The sequence below is a fragment of the Polypterus senegalus genome, chromosome 18 (assembly GCF_016835505.1).
Source record: "Polypterus senegalus isolate Bchr_013 chromosome 18, ASM1683550v1, whole genome shotgun sequence".
NCBI lineage: Eukaryota > Metazoa > Chordata > Cladistia > Polypteriformes > Polypteridae > Polypterus > Polypterus senegalus.
Genome location: NC_053171.1, coordinates 15444363 through 15464931, shown reverse-complemented (window position 1 = coordinate 15464931; position 20569 = coordinate 15444363). Strand labels below are relative to the sequence as shown.

Genomic DNA, 20569 nt, shown 5'->3' with positions numbered 1-20569 from the left:
TGTTTCTGCATATAATTTTACGATCAATTCATTGCCACTGTTTCTCCCCCTCCTTTTATTGTATAAGGCTACAGCAAATAAAAGGCAAACGTGACATTTCTACCTCGTTAATAAATAAAAAAAGAAGCGAAAAAAAAACGAAGCCGGAGTAGAATGGACTTCATTTCTCCGCTGGAATATATGACAGCAAAATCTCTGTGTAAATATACAGTTGTAATAAAAACGGAAAACGAAAAAGAGTGGTTGTAACAATAGATACTGCGTCCGAAAACAATATTCTACTTCTTTTTTTTTTTCAGGTGCCGCAGGGAGCCATATGTAACTCAGGCGCTGAATGATAGCGCATTTTATTACTTGCTGCAAAATAACTGTCTTATTAACATAATCTTCAAGTCGAGCAAAGCAAATTGATTACGGAAAGAATATAATAACTAAAGCAAATGCATATCCTCTCATTAACCAACGGAATATTAAATGGGGTTTCAATAACCTAAAAGATAAAAGACAGGTTTTCTCCCCATTTATTGACTGATTAGCAAAACAAATGACACAGCTTTTGTCTTTACTTTATTATTACTTTGTTATTCTTATTATTATCGGTACTAGAACGATGACGCAGTAGTTAGTGCTGCAGCCTCGCCGATCCAGCGTTCTCCTTCTCCTCGCTCTCGGTGTGTGGTGGTGTAGTGCTTAAGCTTTGGACTTAAGACCCTAAGGTTTTGGGTTTGAATCCCGCTATTGATATTGGGTGACCATGAGCAAGTCACTTCGGCTGCCAGTGCTCAAATCAGAATGTAACAGGAGTGATGTAACCAACTGTATCTTAAATGTTGTATGTTGCCAAATAAGTAAATGATAATTTTCTTTTAAATGCTCCACTATTCCTTCCTTATTACCAAAGACGTGCGCGACTGATTATCTGGTGAATCCAAACTGAGTGAGCGAATGAATGTGAGTGTGTGAGAGTTTTACCTAGAGCTTGTCCTTATTTTGTGTCCAATGCTACTAGGATAGGCTCCACGCCACTTCTTTAAAGCAGTTTTGTGATTATTATCATTAATGATATTGTTAATCCTTTTTAAAATGTAATTTTACATCTATTCTCAATAATACTGCAGGTGCCTTTTATTTGACTGATACTATCCCTATGCTACTGTGCCATTTCTGACCTCTATGGGGCAATCTAACCAGGTTAGAGATTACCTTTTTCCTTTAGTGCAACGATGATTTTGAATACTCCTGTGGTGCACTTGGTTATTCCAAACACTGCATATTAGCATTCGTGTAAAAGTAGACTGGTTTGAATCCTGCAGTGTGGTGACTGTTGGTGAAAAGCTGGCACATTCTTCTTGTGTGTGTGTGTGTGTTTGTCGGTGTTTCCAGATATTCCTTCTACATTTTTGCAAGATGCATGTTTGATTAAATTACAGATCTAAAATGGCCCAGAATGAGTGAGTGTGCCCTTTTCAAAAAATGGGTGTCCCCCATCCCGAGATGACTCATGAACAGATACTGTGGGAAGTGTGGTTTAATGGTTAAGGCTTTGAACCTCATACCCTAAATTTGTGGGTTCAAATCCAACCACCAACACTGTATAAGCCTTTAGCAAGTCATTTCACCTGCATGCGCGCCAACTGGAAGAACAAAAGAAATGTATCTCAAATATTGTAAGTCTCCAAGGATAAAGGTGTCAACCTAATAATGACCCCATAATGTATGGATAGATGCATGAATTAAGGCCATGTCACACTACATGATGAAGACTTCATTTACATAATCTTGGGGTGTGCTCCTCTGACAGACAGTCGTGTAGTTTGACATCACCAGCAACTTGATCCAACCAGTCTCCGACTCACTCCAACTAAATGGGTTGGGTTATGTCTTAATTGTTGGGGTGGGCTCTGTGTCCATGTGAGAGCTGACAGCCAATGAGCTCCTACTCAGAGACAAATGAGCAGGAGCGGTGCATGCTTTGGACCAGACAAACAGAAGAGAAGCAGGTCTGTCTGGTGTCCTGTGTGGAAGTGGAAGGTGGGGTCACAGTTGTGGCTGAACTTGCCATGCCTGTATGCCTCTCAAATGGGCACCAGCTCTTCCAGGCAGTTCACTATTGGCTATCAGAATGTGTTAAACGAGGATATTTTGGAAGTGTTAAACTGTGCCAGGGAGTCATCCCAGATTCATGTCATTTCTCAACTGGATTTCATCAAGTCTGACATCCCCTTCGACTAGAAGTCACGTAATGTGACATCCCTTGGAAAATTAAATTGCAAAGATAAAGTTCTCTTCTGTAACCTAACAAACAAAAAGGTGACATCACCGGCCTGGCTTCCTTAGTGACCCCTCTGCTATACTGTGGTGCCATATCCTCCCTCCAGGGGTCAAACTGACAGAGTTAGACATCAACAGTTTTTCATTCAATCCATTGTTTTCAATCAGTCACAGACTATAAGCTGGCGCAGTACCCTGCAATGCCTGCTCTGGAATGGCAGTTGATCACTGTGTGAGATGACAATTTACTATTGATGCCAGGTAGTTAAAATGGCAGTTTAGAATATCAGCTTACTTTTGAATAAGTTGGCACACTACCCTGTAGTGCCCACTTAGTGCATGAAACCAGGACGAGACTCTGGAATGGAAGTTTATCACCATTTTGCACTCTAGGATGCCAGTTTAGTGTAGAATAGATGGCACAATTCCCTGCAATGTCCACCTAGTGCAGAACAGCAGGGTAAGCCTCTGGAATGGCAGTTTACCGTTAAGTGAGATACCAGTTAGTTTATGACTGTGTTACACTCTTGGATGCCAGCTTACTGCTGAATAAGTTGACACAACAATTGTAATGCCAGCCTTGTGCAGAGCACCAGGGTGAGTTTCTGGAGTGGCTGATTATCACTGTGTGAGACTCTGGCATGCCAGTTTACTGAGTGAGATACCAATTAGTTAGAATAGCTGTTTATTATTGTGTGACACTGTGGGATGCATGGTTACTGTTAACTAACTTGGCGCAGTACCTTGAAATGCCCACCTAGCATAGAACATTAGAACGAAACTCTGGAATAGCAGTTTATCAGTGTGACTCCACGACACCAGTTTATTGTTGAATACATTGGCACAGTACCCTGCAATGTCTGGCTAGTGCAGAGAGCCAGGATGAGACTCTGGAATGGCAATTTATCATTGTGTCACATCCTGTGATGCCATCTTACTGTTAAATACATTGGCATAGTACCTGGCAATGCCCACCTAGTGCAGAGCACCAAGATGAAGCACTGGTATAGCGGTTTACTGATGAGTGGGATACCAGTTAGTTAGAATGCCAGTTTATGATTGGCTGATGTTGGGATGCCAGCTCACTGTTGAATAAGTTGGCACTATACCCTGCAATGCCCATGTATCCCAGGATACAAGTGTGAGTCTCTGAAATAGCAGTTTATCCCTGTTTGTTTGAGACTTGGGGATGCCAGTTTACTGTTGAGTGAGATGCCATTTAGTTGTTATGTGGCATTCTGCAGCAAACAAGGTGGGTTTATATGCTGCATGGTGAATGGCACTCCTTTGTTTGTGACAAAATAACACCATTTACACCATTCACATGTATATTTTGTCCAATTAGTTTCATACAATTCAGGTTCATGGGAGGCTGTTGTCTATTGTATACCAGCAGCAGCACCAGGCACAAGGAGGGAAACAGGGCACCAGTCCATCAGAGGGCCCACTCATGCCCAAACTTGGGTCGGTTTAGTGTCACCAATTAATCTAATATGTACATCTGTTTGGGTGGAAAACTAGGGTACCCAGGCACAGGAAGAACATGCAAACATCATGAAGTCAACAGCTGGGTGTGGGATTTGAAAACCAAAATCTGAAAGGCAACAGCATCAACCACTGTGCCAGCCAGTCTACCAAAAGACATGAAAGTATAAATTATTACAACAAAGCAGAATGCCAATCCAGTAGTATGCATTAGATGAGATGATGGCTTTAGACGCCAGTCTATTGCACAGCACAAGGTAGAATTTCATCCTAGAATGCCAGGCTGTCACGGGAAATGCATTGGCACAACACCCTGAAATGGAAAATCTGTGCACTGCACGATGATACCTTTGAATTCCAGACAAGTTCCAGGTGGCACCCTGCAATGCCAGTTTTTTGCTGACAGGGTCTTACATTTTTCTGGACCCTTCCACCTACAGTGTATAGTGCCTTAAATCGTGTGCGCCCGAGGTGGGTGAGCCCCTTCAGCTCTGCAGCATTTCCTTTCACTTGTGTTTCCCTTTCTCTTTGGCCGTCTCATCGATTTTGCCTCAGCACTCGAGCGTAATGGACATCTAATGAGTGGCGCAGGGGAGAAATCAATGTGCAGATTATTGGATATGTAAATGCGCGCTGAGGTCACTTTCCACAATAAATCGTCTGTATTGATCGGCAGAGGGACGTGTGACGGTTTGTGTGTGAGGGTGAGGTAATTGTGTATTCCCCCCTGCCATGTAAATATTTAGCACACCTGCTCAGGGGGCTCTGGCAGTCACTCGCTAGGAGGCCATTGTGTTCTGCCAAACATCTGAGTAACCATCACGGTGGCTTGTCGCATTCCACACCTTGCAGCTAAGGACACCAGCGACACGCTGACTGACTGGATGTGAAGGGCAGCAGGGTGCCCATGCCCATCTTCTCTAAAGCAACACAGATATTAAAGCACCCAGAATAAAGGGCCTAGTCCAGCCTTCGAGATGCTTGGACACACAGATGTGTCATACTGGGACCAATAGGACAGTCAGTCCTGCAGCACTGTGCTGAATAAGCCACACATGTTAGTCACACTTAGTCGTTATACTGGACATCAGAGAGTCACTTGGTCCCCATTGAGGATGGTCCATTTCTGTGCTGAATAAACTACTTGTGCTTGTCACCCACAGTCATTGTACTGGACATTAGTGGGACACTGTGGAGGGTCGAGTGTTGCGATGAATAAGTCACTTTTACCAAGTCACCCTTAGTCCACTGAAGATGGACCAATGCCATGCTGAATAAGCCATTCATGCTAGTCACTCTTAGTCAATATACAGGACATCACAGGGACATTCAGTACACATTGTGTGTGTTCCAGTGCCATGCTGAACGGAGCACTCATGCTAAAGTTGTCCTTGTGCATTATACTGGGACCAGAAGGGTATCCAGTATCAAATTTTCACAGGGACCAGTAGAAGGTAAATTGTGCCTTTGTCTATTTCCTGGACATTTCTTTAAACATTCTTTTACTGGCTGCTTCCCAGTGGGGGTGGACTGGGGTAAACTTGACTAGGATGGGATGAAATGTAGCAGACAGGATTGGAACGGATTATGGTGGCATCCACTGGAGTGGACGAGGTAAATTGGGTAGGATGGACTAAAACAAGGTGAAGGGAACATAAGTAGGTGGGCAGAAGTGGACCAGAAGATGGACTGGAGTGACATCATATAGGATGGTTTAAATGGAGGAGACTGGATTTGGATGGAATAAGGTAGAGTCCACTGGAGTGGACAGGGTGAACTGGGTTAGGGTGGCATTAAGTGAGGTGAAGAACACTGTAATAAGGGGGATCAGGGTGGACTAGGGTGAAGTCCATTAGCATATGCATTCACTGAACATGACAGTAATGATGGTGGGAAACAAGGAGAACTGGGATGGAGTCTACTGGGTAAACTGGGATAGGAAGGAGGATTCAAGTGGATGAAGTGGACTCCTCAGGGGCAGACTGGGGTAAACTAAGGTAGGCTGAGCTGCAATGAAGTGTGACGTACTAGGGTGGTCTGGGGTGGACTAGAGTAGGATAGACTGAACTAAGGAGGCGTGGATGAGCATCACAACAGCAAAAGTCCACTAGAATAGTAAAATGAAGTGGACTGGGATAAGGTGGAACCAACTGGGCAAGAATGGGACAGGGTGGAGGGGACTGGTCCAGACTGTGAACTGAAGGCTGAGTGGATTGTCTTTCACTAGCGCAGAATGTCATAACGTGGCATTCACCAGGGTGGACCCCGAAAACCCAGAAGCTCAACTTTCATCCCTAGACATTTCAAGTTCAGAGAGATGCCAGCTACTTACCAGGCAGGTCTGAGGCAGGAAGCTGTTGACCCGTGAAATGCTCCACATGCCCTCGAGGTACTGCTGTGCTTGAATGGTGACTGAGCTGAGTGTGCTGCTCAGGGCACCTGCTCCCACCGTCACCTGGACGCTTGGCTTGGGCACACCGGAGGCAGTCTCCAACCACGCTTTCTTCCTCTGTGTCTCTGCTAAGGGGCCGACTGGCTTGCCCACCTGCCGGCTAGATTGCAGGGCCCAATCCTTACAGGAGGGCAGGGCCAGCAAGCTTGCGTCGTTGGTCTTGTGGGATGGCACAGGGAAGATGGCCTCTCTGCTGTCTGGCTGAGCGAAGGCCTGCGCCATCTGGAGCGCTTCATGTCTCAGCTGGCTGAAGTGGGTGGCACAGATGTCACAGCGGCCCTCATGCCAGCCTTTCTGCGGTGAGTCAGGCACTTGTAGTTTGTCAAAGAGAAAAGCAGCAAAGCCGGGGTCCTAAAAGGAGAAAAGAAAGGAACAGTCAATAAAAATGAAAAAAACAGAAAAGAAAAGAAAAGAATCAAGCAGGCAGGCAAGTGGTGGGTGGGACCAGACTCACAAAGAAGGTGGGGCCTAAGAGGACTGGCCGAGACACAGTTTTGGGGGTGTTAGGGCTCATCACTGCATTATATGCATTGTACTTCCAGGTTGGTGTTTATTGGTTGTTGCCTCTTAAGCACGTACAGCCCACCACTATGACTTGACATAAATTCAAACCTGTTTGATGTCATCCAGGCGAGTCGCAGACTGCTCAGACCGACTATGTCAGACTTTATGTGATTGGCAGTCATAGCATCACACCAACAACTGCCTCCGACAGTTATGTAAATGAAGGTTACGACTGAAAATCGCTCAAAAAGTCGTCTGATGTGGCATAGCCCTAAGGAAAAAATCAATTAGTCTTGAGCTCTGTACGTCTTTCCAACTTTCCACCAACCAGCCAACAAGTCTTTCAATTACTCAAAAGTTGAATCAAACATCCAGCCAATCAGAAATCAAATGTAAGCAGTCTTCACGTAAATGAATAAAGCAATTCGTTTAAATCGTAAATCAGCTTCACATAACCAATCGCTAGTTCAATGAATAAATATGTCCACCAATCGACCAGTCAATGCCAATTATAACCAATTGAGCTTTAGTCCTAAGGAGTATAAGGCAGAGATCAATCAGTCATCAGGTCAATCAATCATTCCATCCTGCCACCAAGCCATTCAACAAACCAAGTAGCCAATCAATAATTCAACCACTGAATCAAATATCTAATCAATCCGTTATTAAAAACATACTCTCAATGGCCAAACGTTTGTGGACACCTGGCCATCGTACCTTATTTGAAATTGTTCGACATGCCATTCCAAAAAAACACGGACATTAACATGGAGTCGCTCTCCACTTTGTTGCTGTAACCACCTCCACTAGTCTTTCCAGAAGATTCCACAGTGTGCTTACACTTTTGAGGTCAGGTGATGATGTTGGCCGAGAAGATCTGGCTCACAATCGGCACTCCAGTTCATCCCAAAGGTGTTCAGTATGTTTAAGGTCAGGGCTCTGTGCAGGCCACTCAAGTTTCCCATGTCTTTATGGACCTGGCTTTGTGCTCAGGCATGCTGGAACAGAAAATGGCTGTCTGTAATACTACTGGCACAAAGTTGGAAGCCCACCCGTTGTCTAAAATGTCTTTGTACGCTGTAGCATTGACAGGACCACAGGACCCTTCACTGGAACCAAGGCGCTCTGCCCAAAGCATGCCATTATCCCTCCTCCTTCAAACAAATGCAGTCTGGAAGGCAACATTCTCCTGGCGTCCGCCAACTCTCGATTGACCCATCAAGACTGCCAGATAGGGCAGTGTGATTCATCACTCCAGAGAACACATCTCCACCAATCCAGAGTTCAATGGCGGTGTGTGCATTATGCCACTTCAGCTGACGCTTGGTCTTGTGCATAGCGACCTTTAGGCTTGTGTGCAGCTGCTCAGCCATGGAAGCCCATTTCATGAAGCCAGTTGACATGCTGGTGTTGTTTCCAGAGGAAGAGGAGGAGGTTGGGAGCAGGCACTGACTGTGCGTTGCCGCTCCCACCACACAATGAACCACCTGGATTGGGACCCAAGTGCAGTGGGTGACCCCTCACCACCACACTGGAAGGTTTTTTTATGGTGGCTGGAGTGCCAATCCTGCCACCAACCCCCAAGTTTTCCCCTGTAAGTTGGAGGATCTGCTTGTAGGGCTGGATGCATATTAACATCATACCCCGGACAGAGCAATTGCTCAAGGGCCCACCGGAGTAGAGTCACTTCTGGCAGATACTGAATTCAAACTGGCAACCTTCCAATTGCCGGCGCAGATCCCTAGAGGCAGTTTGTAATTCTGTTGTGAGTGATGCAACACAGAGCAGGACATTTTTCGGGGTTTCAGCATTCCGTGGCTACTCGGTGGTCTACCACTCAGTGGCGGAGCTGTTGTTGCTCCTCAGTGCTTCCACTTCACAATTATGGCACATACAGTTGACTGGAGCAGATCTGGAAGAGCAGAAATTTCATGTACTGGCTTGTGTCAAAGGTGGCATCCTGCGACAGTGCCATGTTTAAAGTCACTGAGCTCTGCAGCACAAGCCATTCTACTGCCAATGGAGACAGCATGGCAATGTGCTTGAGCTTATTCACCTGTTAGCAATGCCTGAATTTGATGGATGGTCCACATGCTTTTGGCCATTTAGGGTATCATCAGTCTCTCAGTGAATTAATAGATCGGTCAAGTAATGAATTGACTAATCACTTTTAAAAAAAATAAATCATTCAACCAGTCAATGTATAATATAGCCAATCCATTGTTCAGTGAACAAATAAATCAATCAGCCCGTTGACACAAAATTTAATTAATCCAAGCTCTAATCAATAAATCATTCATTCAATCAGTCCAACAGACAACCAATCAATAGTTCAATAAATAATCAATCATTTAATGGATCAATAAATCCACCTATCAATGTAACATATGAACAGTCACTTACTGTTTGAATAAGTCGTTCATTCATTTATTTTCCACCACTTATCCAAGACCAGGTCGCGGGGGCAATAGTTTTAGCACTGAGACCAACACGTCCCTTTCCCCAGCCACACTTGCCAGTTCATACTGTGGGGACCCAGCCATCCGACAGATATAATCCTTCTTTCAAGCCCTCTGTCTTCCCCAAGGTTTCCTCCGAGCTGGTCCTGCCCGTAAGACCTCCACAGGGAGGCGTCCACATCAGATGCCCAAACCATGTCAGTTGGCTGCTCTTGATGTGGAGGAACAGCAGCTCTACTCCGAGCCTCTCCCAGATGTCTGTGCTCAGTGCTTAGACACCCTGTGGAGAAGTGCATTCCGGCCACTTGTATCCACAATCTTGTCCTTTTAAGTCAGTAACCCCAAGTTCATGACCGTAGGTGAGGGTGGGGGCATAGATTGACTGGTAAATCAAGCATTTTGTCTTCCAGCTTGGCTCTTTCTTCACCACTATGGATCAGTAGAACAATCACATACCTGTGCTCGCTGCCTCCCATCTGCCTGTCAATTTGTCACAAGAGGTGACATTCCACATCCTAAATGTCAGTTAATGTCACCAGGTTCCAGTCTGCCAAGACCACTACCCAGGTCACATCGCATCCAGACCCAGGTGGTGGGCTAACAGGAGGGATCAATTAATCATATGGACAATGAATCAATGACTCCAGCAGACCCTTAGCCCAGGAACCAAACAAGAATCGGTTAAAATAAAACAATCATTAAATCCACCGACTAATCAACAAATAAACTACACTGTTTAACTAATCACTCTATGAACCAAGCAGTTAAAACAGCAAACCATCAATTATCCTCCAGTGGTCTGCAGAGCAACCATTCAGATTACCAGCAAGTCAATCAATGAATCAACAAATGCGTCAATCAAATCACATACAGTACAAGTCAATAGGCAAATCAGTCTCCTAATTTATCTATCAATCTACTGTACCAATGGACTAATTAGTTAGCTAACAAAGTAATCAGTTGCAAAAGAAACCATTTAATAGGCCCTGTTAATTCATCTTACCAATAAATCGATCATTTGGTCTGTCAGCTACTAAGAAACAGATAGTCAAAAAACAAATGGAGATCCAGATCAGTTCTCAATCAATCAATCAACCAATCAGTCAACCAGTAAACCAATCAGTAGATGCATCAGTCTATCTGTTAATCAAAAAAAATCAATAAACCAATGAGTAAGCCACCAATCAATCAAAACAATAACTGACCCTCCCAAACAGACCACTAATTAACCTTGAACTAACATTCTATATTTATTTAATAAAGCGCCTTTCACAGGGCACTTTCCTCCCTTTTTGTGACCCAGAAGGTTTCCTAATGGCTGGCTAATAGAATCTCCCCCCCTGCCCCCATCCACCCAGGTTACTTTTCTGCAGTTCTATTAGTGTAGAAGTGCCCATCACTGTCTTCATCTAAACCGAAGATGGCAGGGTTGGCAGCCAAATCATGGCTTATTTATGAGTGCTAATTATTCAGATGTGATAAGACGCTCCACGTGACAGTAATCCTGAGCAGAACACCTGACGGCGGCATGTCATCTCTGTCTCTCACATGGCGCGCTGTCTCTTCTGATGCTCAGTAGATGGGCCGCTGTTCAGACAAGGGCCTTGCCAAGTCTCACAGTCGCAGATGTCCCTGGAGAGACACAAAAGCCAAGCTTGACAGCCATCACTTGGCCTCCAGCATTTATTAGGCCTACAGTCATTCAAGGAGGTCCAATGTGGCCTTCAATGAACAGAAGGGCACATAGGGTGGAGTGGCACTGCTAAGGTCTGCACATAGGGTGGGGTGGCACTGTTAAAGTCTTCAAGACCATTATAAGTGCTTTATCAGCTTATTGTGAAGGTCAGCCAGTGAATGTCCCCTCTGGGACAACTAAGCAGCTTGAACTCAAGTTTCATGGCAAGGTAGACAAGATAAAATTGATCAGAGACACAGTAGGTGAGTTATCTGACTAGCAAAACAAATCACTTGATATCCTGCAGCATGCCACCTGACAGCTGGAAAAAAAAAAACAAAATTGAAAGGAGGCACACCCACTTGGCAGCACTTGGGTATTACAGTAATAGAAAAAGAAGCCTCTGGCCACCTCACTATAAGGACACTCACGGCCCAGGTGGAGTCCTTATTAAAAATTACTTTTAGGGCAGACAAGTGCAACTGGCAGACCAAAGCCACAGAGATGCCATCGTGGGCTTTGACTCACATTTTTATCTGTACAACAGAGACCAAGTCAATTCCAAAACCCCAGAGGGAGCAAAGCTGTGAAGAAGGAGGAGGCGCATCAGTGTAAGTGTAAACAAGAAAAGGTGCATGGGCAATGCCAGGCTCTTTAAAGGGGAAAATGGGCACCAGTGTTGGGCACCTGCTTAATCAGGCAGGCTTTAATCCATGTCAGATATGAAGCCTGCCTGTCTCACTCTCTGGAATATTCCTCATACAACACACAGCCTTTCGGAGTACGCAGAGTGGCCACTTTGCTATGTCCACCCATCCTTGCCACATACAGTAATTGACGTTTCTGTTAATGTAGTCAGTGATGGTCAGCTAGTGCCAGTGTGCCAGCAATTCAGAGGGAGAATAGGCAAGACTAAAGGTTTAAAGTGGTCTTGAGAGTGGTATGGGAGGGGCACACCAGATATGTAATCATGAATGGATCAGGAAAGAGCAGCTCTGCTGGTAAAATTGTGCATTGTTTTTTTTGAGAGAGAACCACCACCAAACCACAACGCCACCTTCTTATATCTTAACAGGTTAGTCATCATCATTGTCATCATCATCATCATCATCATTGGTTTATCTGCCATTTTTCATGAGTGGATCAGGAAGGGAAGCTATGCTAATAAAAGTATGACTCGTTTTTTGAGAGTGGGCCACCACCCAAACCACCATACCACCTTCATATATCCTTCATCATCATCATCATCATCATCATCGTTACCAGATTACTGGGTATTTACTATAGAGAAATCAGGAAGAGCAGGTCTGCTGGCAAAAATGTGATTCACTTATTGAGAGTGGGCCATCACCCAAATCACCATGCCACCTTCATATATCCTTCACTTTAATCATCATCAGTGGTTTATCCACCATTTTCCAGGAGTGGATCAGGAATTGTGACCACCTCTTAGGAGGAAGCCACCACCCAAACCACCATGCAACCTCCTTGCAGCTTACACTTTTATCATCATCACCATCTTAGCATCAATTTTCTCAGTTTAGCCGGGTTAATGATTGCCCCCAAATCTTTTCCACTGTTCTTCACAGTTCTGGGCACACTTTAGGATGATACCCATCTGACACTACCACAGCCACATCTTCTTCAGCCCTTTCTCTTGGCCTCATTTCCCTCCACATCTATCTTGGTGTTCCTCCTCACCCAATCATCCCCTGTCATTTGCTCTGCATGCCCATGCCACTCTAGTCTGTTTCCCCACAGCACAATACAAACTGGCTCCATTCCAAGTCTTTCTCTGAACTCGGCATTCATCCTTCTCTTACTCCATGACAGTCCACACATCATCTGATCATTCTCTATTTTTTCCAGTTTTGCTTCATATTCCATTCTCATTGACCATGTCTCATATGTAAATATACAGTATAATAATAATCAGTATAATGATATGAAGTATAATATGTAGTATCAGGTATGTATGCCTAGGGAGCATCTACAGGGCTCTCACAAGGTAAGCAATACCACTCCGATTCAACAGGGGGTGTTGTCACTAACTCATTTTTCTATTCTTTTCACGTTTCTGAGCGACGTCAGTCTATATAACTGAGATGGCCACCAGAAGTGGGTCTTCAATTTGCACCAATGTCTGATGGAGACAGAGCTCCTGCTCAGAATCAAGTAATTAAGACCCTTTTGTTATATGGTGGATGTTCCTAATCTTGCACTTTTATTTTGTGCTGTTTAGACTCTCTATTATGAAACAAAAGCCTTGACAACCTTTAGGAAGTATCAGGATGAGATATGGGATACAGAGATATTCAGGTGCAGAACAAGAGGGCAGCTTTTCTAAAAGAGAAGGGTGACACAGTGGTTAGCACTGCTGCTGCGTCATTGATCCGCAATCTTGGGTTTAAATCTCCCAGTGATCTTGCGGATTACATCCCAAAGTTATGCTTATCAGATTGGGTGGAGATTCTTTTTCTTCCATGCTTTATTTCCATGGCCTTAGCTATATCCTGATGCTAGTTGCTTCTAAGAAGTCCGCTGTCCATTGTAGTTCAACAGAGGGGTCCCTAGCGCTTGGTAAATTGGCCAAAAGTGGGTTCTTATTTCCTGCACAAGAGGGCAGGGTTCTGTTCCCATGAGCCACATTCACACCTTACCAAATCTCTCAGATTCAGCCAATTGAGGTGTTTATTGAGACAACAGTTCCAAATTCCAAGGTGGGCACTGGTCTGACTACCCTGGCTTAGCTTATTGAGGTGGCCCTGCTGTGGGTCATATCCAGTTTTGAACTCTTTGCCTCATCGTATGAGATGGAGATCCAAGACTGGGAGAGCTTTGGCCAGTTGGTCTGCTTCTTCATTGCCAGCAATACTAGCATTGGCTGGTATCTACTGAAGTACACCCTGAGGCTGTTGGGGAGTTGCTCGGTGGATAGGTGTCACACATGCGCTCATGGCAGCCAGTCAATGGGCTTAAATAAATGAACTGATACGCTGAACCAGGGGGTGACAATGTGCACTAATACCTTCTGCCTTTCTCCTACAGACCAACAGAAGGAAAACCTGCCTGATCTCACTTCAGGTTACAGCCCTCAAAACACATCCCTTCCTGTCAACCCACTATACAGTCGGCATATCATACCACTTCACGTAGTTCTACTGTGGACTCAGTCTGTTACTCTAAAACATTTTTGTTTTGCCCTTTTTCAGCTCTACGGATCCCCAAAACTTTATCTTGGTCTTGTTGTTTCTTTTTACTTAGGTCAGTGGGGCTGGACATCAGGGATTGGAGGGCTGGCATGGAGTCAGTGAAGAGTTTGATGCTCTGTTGGTTTCAGCTTTTGTCTCTCTGGTGCTGCACTGCAGTTTTTAGGGCAGGTGGTTCCACTCTGTAGTTGGAAGAGAGGGGAAGAGATGGAGATGATGGTGATGTGGATGACACTGACACCATTCCTGATGGCATCTTCAGCTAAACTGTCTGTGTTGGGATGATGTGTCTTTGGGAGTGCTGGCTGCTTGTGCCCTTTTGGCCCCAAGTTTTGGAACATCAGTACAGACTTGTGGAAAGTTCTTGCTAGCTGTTCAAGTGTATGGTGTTAACTCTTCACGCTTGTTGGGGTCGGGTTCTAGGAAGCCTCAGTGTTTGCTTTGGAGGTATTTCAGCTGGTGTCCACCCTAGCCATTGGACCTTATTCTTATTCTATGTTTATTAATGTTGACTTATTTTATTTTCTTACTGTGTCTTTTATTCTTCTATTCTTTATTATGTAAAGCACTTTGAGCTACGTTTTGTATGAAAATGTGCTATATAAATAAATGTTGTTGTTGTTGTTTTAGGCTTGCTCATTAAAGGTGGTTCCATCTGATTGTGCTGAGTGAGAGGTCAATCTCTTCACCTTTTTACTTTGTAATCACATCTGGTCTCCAGTGGTGGAAGGTCCACAGTATTTTCCATTTGGTGGTGATTTTAAATTGGCCCCATGGAGTTATGTGTATGATTTGACCCAGTAATAGATGGGTGCCCTGTCTAGGCCTGTGTTGTGCCATGATCCTGCATTGGATCATTCAGGTTGGAGACCTGAAGGTGTAAGCATTGGAGGTGGTAAGAATTTGGTCATCCTCAAGGTGCTGGAGATTTTGCACATCTGGTTCCCATCTACTGATGGATGTGGGAGTTCCTTATGGGGTGAATGTTTTAAATGAAAAGGGCTTGGCCAGCTGGAGTGCCACTCTTCAGTGCAGAGGAGTATGTACCCTGACACCAGTCAGAGACACGCTGTGACATTGCTGTAGCACACTGCCTGTCACACAGGGTTTTATTAAACTCTGGAGGGAAATCAGAACAGCTTGTGAAGCCGAGTTGTATCAGCCTTCACATTAGAAGCATAAACAATGACACTTGGGGGGTAGTATGGGGGTCCAGATGTGAAGCCTCTGCCACTGGTGCTGTGCAGCTTCATTTCAGCTCAAGAGTACCATAAATTAGGGCTGAGTGGGAAGAGGCGGATGCCGAGAATGGAATAACAACAATGCATTCTGGTGCCCAAATGTTTAGGTAACCTTCCACTTAAAAAGCATCAAGGGACTTGAAATCTGAATACAAGCCGCAGCCTCACTAGGAAACACCTGCGGGATGAGACTCGGCAGAATCGAAATATTAAACAACAGGTAGCTTCTATTAAAGAGCCAGGACTCCAGATTCCCGGAAACGGACCGATCCGTCATTATAACACAGCAGGGCGTTTGTATGCCTAGCTTATCTACAACATAGTCGTGTTGGTGGCAAAGTCTATTCTGGCAGCAAATGGCTCAAGGCAGCAACCAGTCTTGGGTGAGGGGATTAGACCATGATATTATGATGATAATGAAGATGATGATCAATCAGACATCCACTTTCCTACTCGCCAAATCCAGTTAAGTGTCAGGGGAAACATCTGGCACAAGGCTGCAGCCAAAACTGGATGTGCTGCTAGTCCATCACAGGGTCCATTATCTGTATGATGATGATGATAGTTAATAATACATTCACTTTCCTTCCTACTCAACCCATTTAAAGGTCATGGGTCCTGGACCTTATCCCAGAAACTTCTAGCAAAAGGCAGGAACTGACCCTGATTGGGATACCAGTCCATCACAGGGTGAACACAGATCTTCTAGGGCCAACCTAACATCGCCAGTCCTCCAAACCTTCATGTCTTTGGACAGTTGGAGCAAACCAAAGCACCTGGTGGGAATCCATTCAGACATGGGGTGAACATGCAAACTGCACAGAAGGAGCATTCAGGATGGAAACTCTGTTCCCTTTGTTGTGAGGCAGCAGCACAACCATTGCACCACTGTGTCTATCTAACTATTATATAGTGCTTTTCATATCTATCTATCTATCTGTCTGTCTATCTAGTGGTGCCCTTTATAACTACAGTATATCACAGGTTCCAATATTAGATAAATACAGGCTGTTGTTTATTGTGGTTATACAGTATTATAATAACCTAACATGCCATTGTCAAACCCACTTCATCCAACTTATTGTTATGGTAGGCAAAGTCTATCCCAGCAGCTTCAGGTGAAAGGCAGAAGTAAACCCTGCATGGAGAACCATTATTATTATTATTATTATTATTATTGTAGCTGCTGGTGAGTGAGGTAGGATTGAGCATGGGCCGAAAGAAATCTGTCCAAAGGTTTGTTTTAAAACGTTTAGTGTAAATGCAAAGCAAACAGTCCACACAAGAATAAAGAAAATGGCTGTTACACATGTAGAATAAAAGGCAAAAAAAAAAATGGAAAAAATGTCTTTTCTCTAAACTTAGCTTTCCTTTTCAAACTTCAGTCATTTCTCTACTTAAAAATGCTTTACTTTGCCTTCAGTACACTCTAAAGGTACGGCGCTGCATGTTCAGTAGAGCACGTTGTATTACATTCCATCAGGCACGTTAACACACAGTTTAAAACAGTGTGCCCTCCACGTCTTACTCATGGCAAGGCAGGTCACTAAGACTAATTTGTAGTCCGAGAGACAAGAAATAGAGTATACCAATTTAATTCTGCTTGTGGGGGTCATATGAACCTCCCATAGACTATGCACTAATATATAAGCAAACATATAATATAACTTAAATAACTAGCAAATGGCTCTTACAATTATTATTATTATTTCTTGTCTTACACAATTACAGTTAAGGCTCATGACAGCTGAAGTCTATCCTGGCATGATCTGATACAAGAACGGATCTGACCATGAATGGGATTCCAGTCCATCTAAGCAATTGGGGAACCTGCTGAACTGTGAATTATTATCCTGTGTTAAAGGTAATTGTTCTTATTTGTTTTAATTTTGAGGTGTGTGTGCCTGTGCTCACTATAATAATGACTGTTTTATGTTGTGTATTGGCGTATCGTCTTGTATTTGTGTAGAAATGTCTTGAGCTTTTGTACCTTCCTGCTGCAAACAAATTTCCAACTGGGATAAGAAAGTCTGCCTGATCGGTGTCCATTTTTAATTATTATTATTATTATTATTATTATTTAGTTTTAGCAGTGTTGGGTGCAAAGCCCATCAACCAGAATCCCATTTAAGATATAAACTAAACGTGAATGCCACACTGGGCCATTGCACGGCACAGGCCAGCACACAGTCACCAGTTTGCCTACACAAATACACAAGTAAATTGCTCCAGGGGTGCTGTACAATGGCTGACCCTGCACTCTGACCTTCAAAGGTCATGTGAAAAGACAATGTCCCCTAGGGGATAAATACAGTGTACCAAAAAAAATAAATACATTTTGGACTATGGGAGTAAAACCAGAGTGCAGTACATGGTGGACACTGAGAGAACACGCCGACTCCACACAGACTCAGCAGCCGGATTGTGGAACTCCAGCCCCGTCTTTAGCTCTTCAGTAGAGTGGCACTCCCACTCCTGTTTTTACTAAGTCACAAAACACTTGCTTAGTCTCTGTATGAAGTCAGGAAGTCGAATTCAGCAGACCCAGTTGTGTGCCCATCGTGTTTCTTTTATCCTTCTCATTAATTTGTTGCCACCTTCGGCACTGGCAAACAGGCAGTGGTGCTGGTAATGGCCTTTGAACCCCAAGCCTGCTGGCTCATTTCCCACTGTGTGACCCTGAGTGAGTCACTTGACACGCCTGTGCTCCAGCAGTAAATAACCTGAGCATCATATATTTGTAAGTCACCTTGGATAAAGGAGTCTGCCAGATATATTAAACAGTATAGCATTAAAAAAAAAACTCCCAAGACGAGTTGATAGGTCCTTAGATAGGGAAGAAGACATAAAGACCTCCACGTAGTGAGCTAATGTTTTCAATCGAAGTGACTTGCAAATCACAAGCGTATCATAAAAGGGCTGGCAGCCGTGTGGTTTACAGGCCTGGGGGGACATCATTATATCAGCTCAATTAATGGGCCTCTCAAACGTCCAGCCTGTTTTGACATAACATTTTTAAATCATGCGGAGTAGGGGGTAGTCTGTCTCAGGACCATCTCATGCAGGGCAGGAATAGGCCCTGGACAGAACGCCACTCCACTCCACTCACTCAGTCCAGCACACACAAGCATGTCTGCATGGGGGCAAACTGGAAATGGGATGTGGATGTTAATAAAATTATTTTAAAAACTTTACATCAAGATTTTCTTAGTTTGTTAGTCATTTGCACAAAAATATACTCTTGACGCTAAGACGCATGTTGTCTCTTCTTGCCACATCAGCGGAGATGCTAGGAGTCAGAGAATCCAAATATAAAGGATTTTGTTTTCCTATTAAACTGCCTGTTATCAGCAAGAGTGAAAGGGAAGGTCTATTTGATGGTAGTGAGACCAGCTATGTTATATGGGCTGGAGACGGTGGTACTGACCAGAAAGCAGGAGACAGAGCTGGAGATGGCAGAGTTAAAGATACAGTGTATTGGGAGAAGGATGTTAAGGATAGAGCTGCCAGGGAAGAGAAAAATAGGAAGGCCTAAGAGAAGGTTTATGGATGTGGTGAGAGAGGACATGCAGGTGATGGGTGTAACAGAGCAAGATGGAGAGGAGAGGAAGATATGGAAGAAGATGATCAGCTGTGGCAACCCTTAACGGGAGCAGCCAAAAGAAGAGGAAGAAGAAGAAGAATTAAACTGCCCAGCACAGACTCATGTCTCATATTTTACGAACCATAACAGAATGGAAAAAAGACAATTAAAGGGCAGAGATGGCTGCTCAACCCACTTTAGCACTTTGTAAAGCAGCTCTCCATCACGCAACAACACTACTGGCTGTCAGAAAAAGGGGTCGGGCACAACTGCACTAAGAGATTGGCACTCAGTTAGTAAATGTGATACATGGGCTGCGATTTGGAGTCGTGTAACTCGACATGGTCCGGCAATGAGATCAACAACTGAGATTGGCAAATCTGACACCCCATGAGAAAAAGTCACGTAATGTGACACGAGCTTTGTGAAATCCGGTGATTTTGTTCCAGCACTCAGCCTGCACTTAATGAAGAACAGTACACAAAATAAATTGCCTTGACTTGACTATTTCAGTATAGACTCAACCTCCACCCAACCCCATACTGAATATAACTTCTTTCACTCAGCAACTCAAACAAAGACATGCAGTTCAAAGTGACGCTGGCATTGCCTACCGTGTGTTTCCTGCTTGCATTGCCGCTTTGGATGTGGATTTTCTGCCTGATGCCAGCAGACAGGTGTGCAGGAGAAGCACCGATGGCCTCACACGCAGACACACGGGAGTCACAGCGTGGAGGTTTAAACGCTGATTGTCAGTAAAGACCCTGCAGGAAGCGCTGGGCTGTGGGCCCATAAGTCAAGTGGTGGCGGAGTCCCAATTCATGTCCTTCCTCTCCATTTCACACCCGTTGCCTAACGACCTGCCGCTTCTTTCCACGGCTGGCTTGCACCATCTCTGTTCGAATTCATAACAAATGAAGGAAGCGGCTGTTTGTTGGCAGTTTAGTGGGGATTAAGCAAATGATTTCTAAGCACTGATTAGATCTCATTGTCCCCAGTTGCCCAGTACAAACAAAGCTAATCATCATTTAAATGGATTGAAAACAGCCCCCCACCCCCCAAAAAAATATTTTAGAAAGCATAGTGATGAATTACTGAGGGACCTCATTGCACCTGACACAGCTTCAGCAGTTTTGCAAAAGACGAACGGAGGTACGGTAGAATGGCAGATATAAAAAGCTGATTGAGAGCGAGAGAGAGGAGAGACCTGAGCACAAAGACTCAAAGCTGTCACGAATGTCGACTTGGGGTGGGGGGTGCTTGTGCAATAAGTTGTAGTGCTCCTGCCTCGCCAAAAGGAGACCCAGGGTTCACATCATGGGTGCTCCTTGCATGGAGTTTTGCATGCTCTCCCCATGTCTTGGTGGGTTTCTCTTTAAAATGTAGACGCAAGAGTGGTTTCAGAAAGACCCATTCATAGAAAAGTTCCAGATAATTTTAAAACTGCTACAGAGTAGATGGTAACAGGTTTGAGAAATACTAATGGGTCATAATTATAAAAGGACTCTCACTGTAGACAATATCCAGGCTAAGTGCAGGTTTTCTTGATCTGTTTGGGTCCTGCTAGGTCGCCTGCCATACATTAGAGATTTCAGCTTTTTTCCACATATAAGGACACTTTTCAAAACACAAAGAACTAACTTCACATGCAAAGGACCCTTCCCAGAATGAAATGGTGCTTTGTCAAGCA

The 20569-nt window shown here is 44.3% G+C and overlaps 1 protein-coding gene across 2 annotated transcripts in view; it reads right to left on the bottom strand.

The window, feature by feature from the left end:
• Positions 1-20569, bottom strand: part of kif26ab (kinesin family member 26Ab) — a 202925-nt gene that overhangs the window by 103692 nt on the left and 78664 nt on the right. For both annotated transcript variants that reach the window (XM_039742348.1, XM_039742349.1), the window contains exon 3: positions 6089-6559. In XM_039742348.1, the coding sequence (XP_039598282.1) occupies positions 6089-6559 (471 nt within the window). The remainder of the gene's footprint in view (positions 1-6088; positions 6560-20569) is intronic.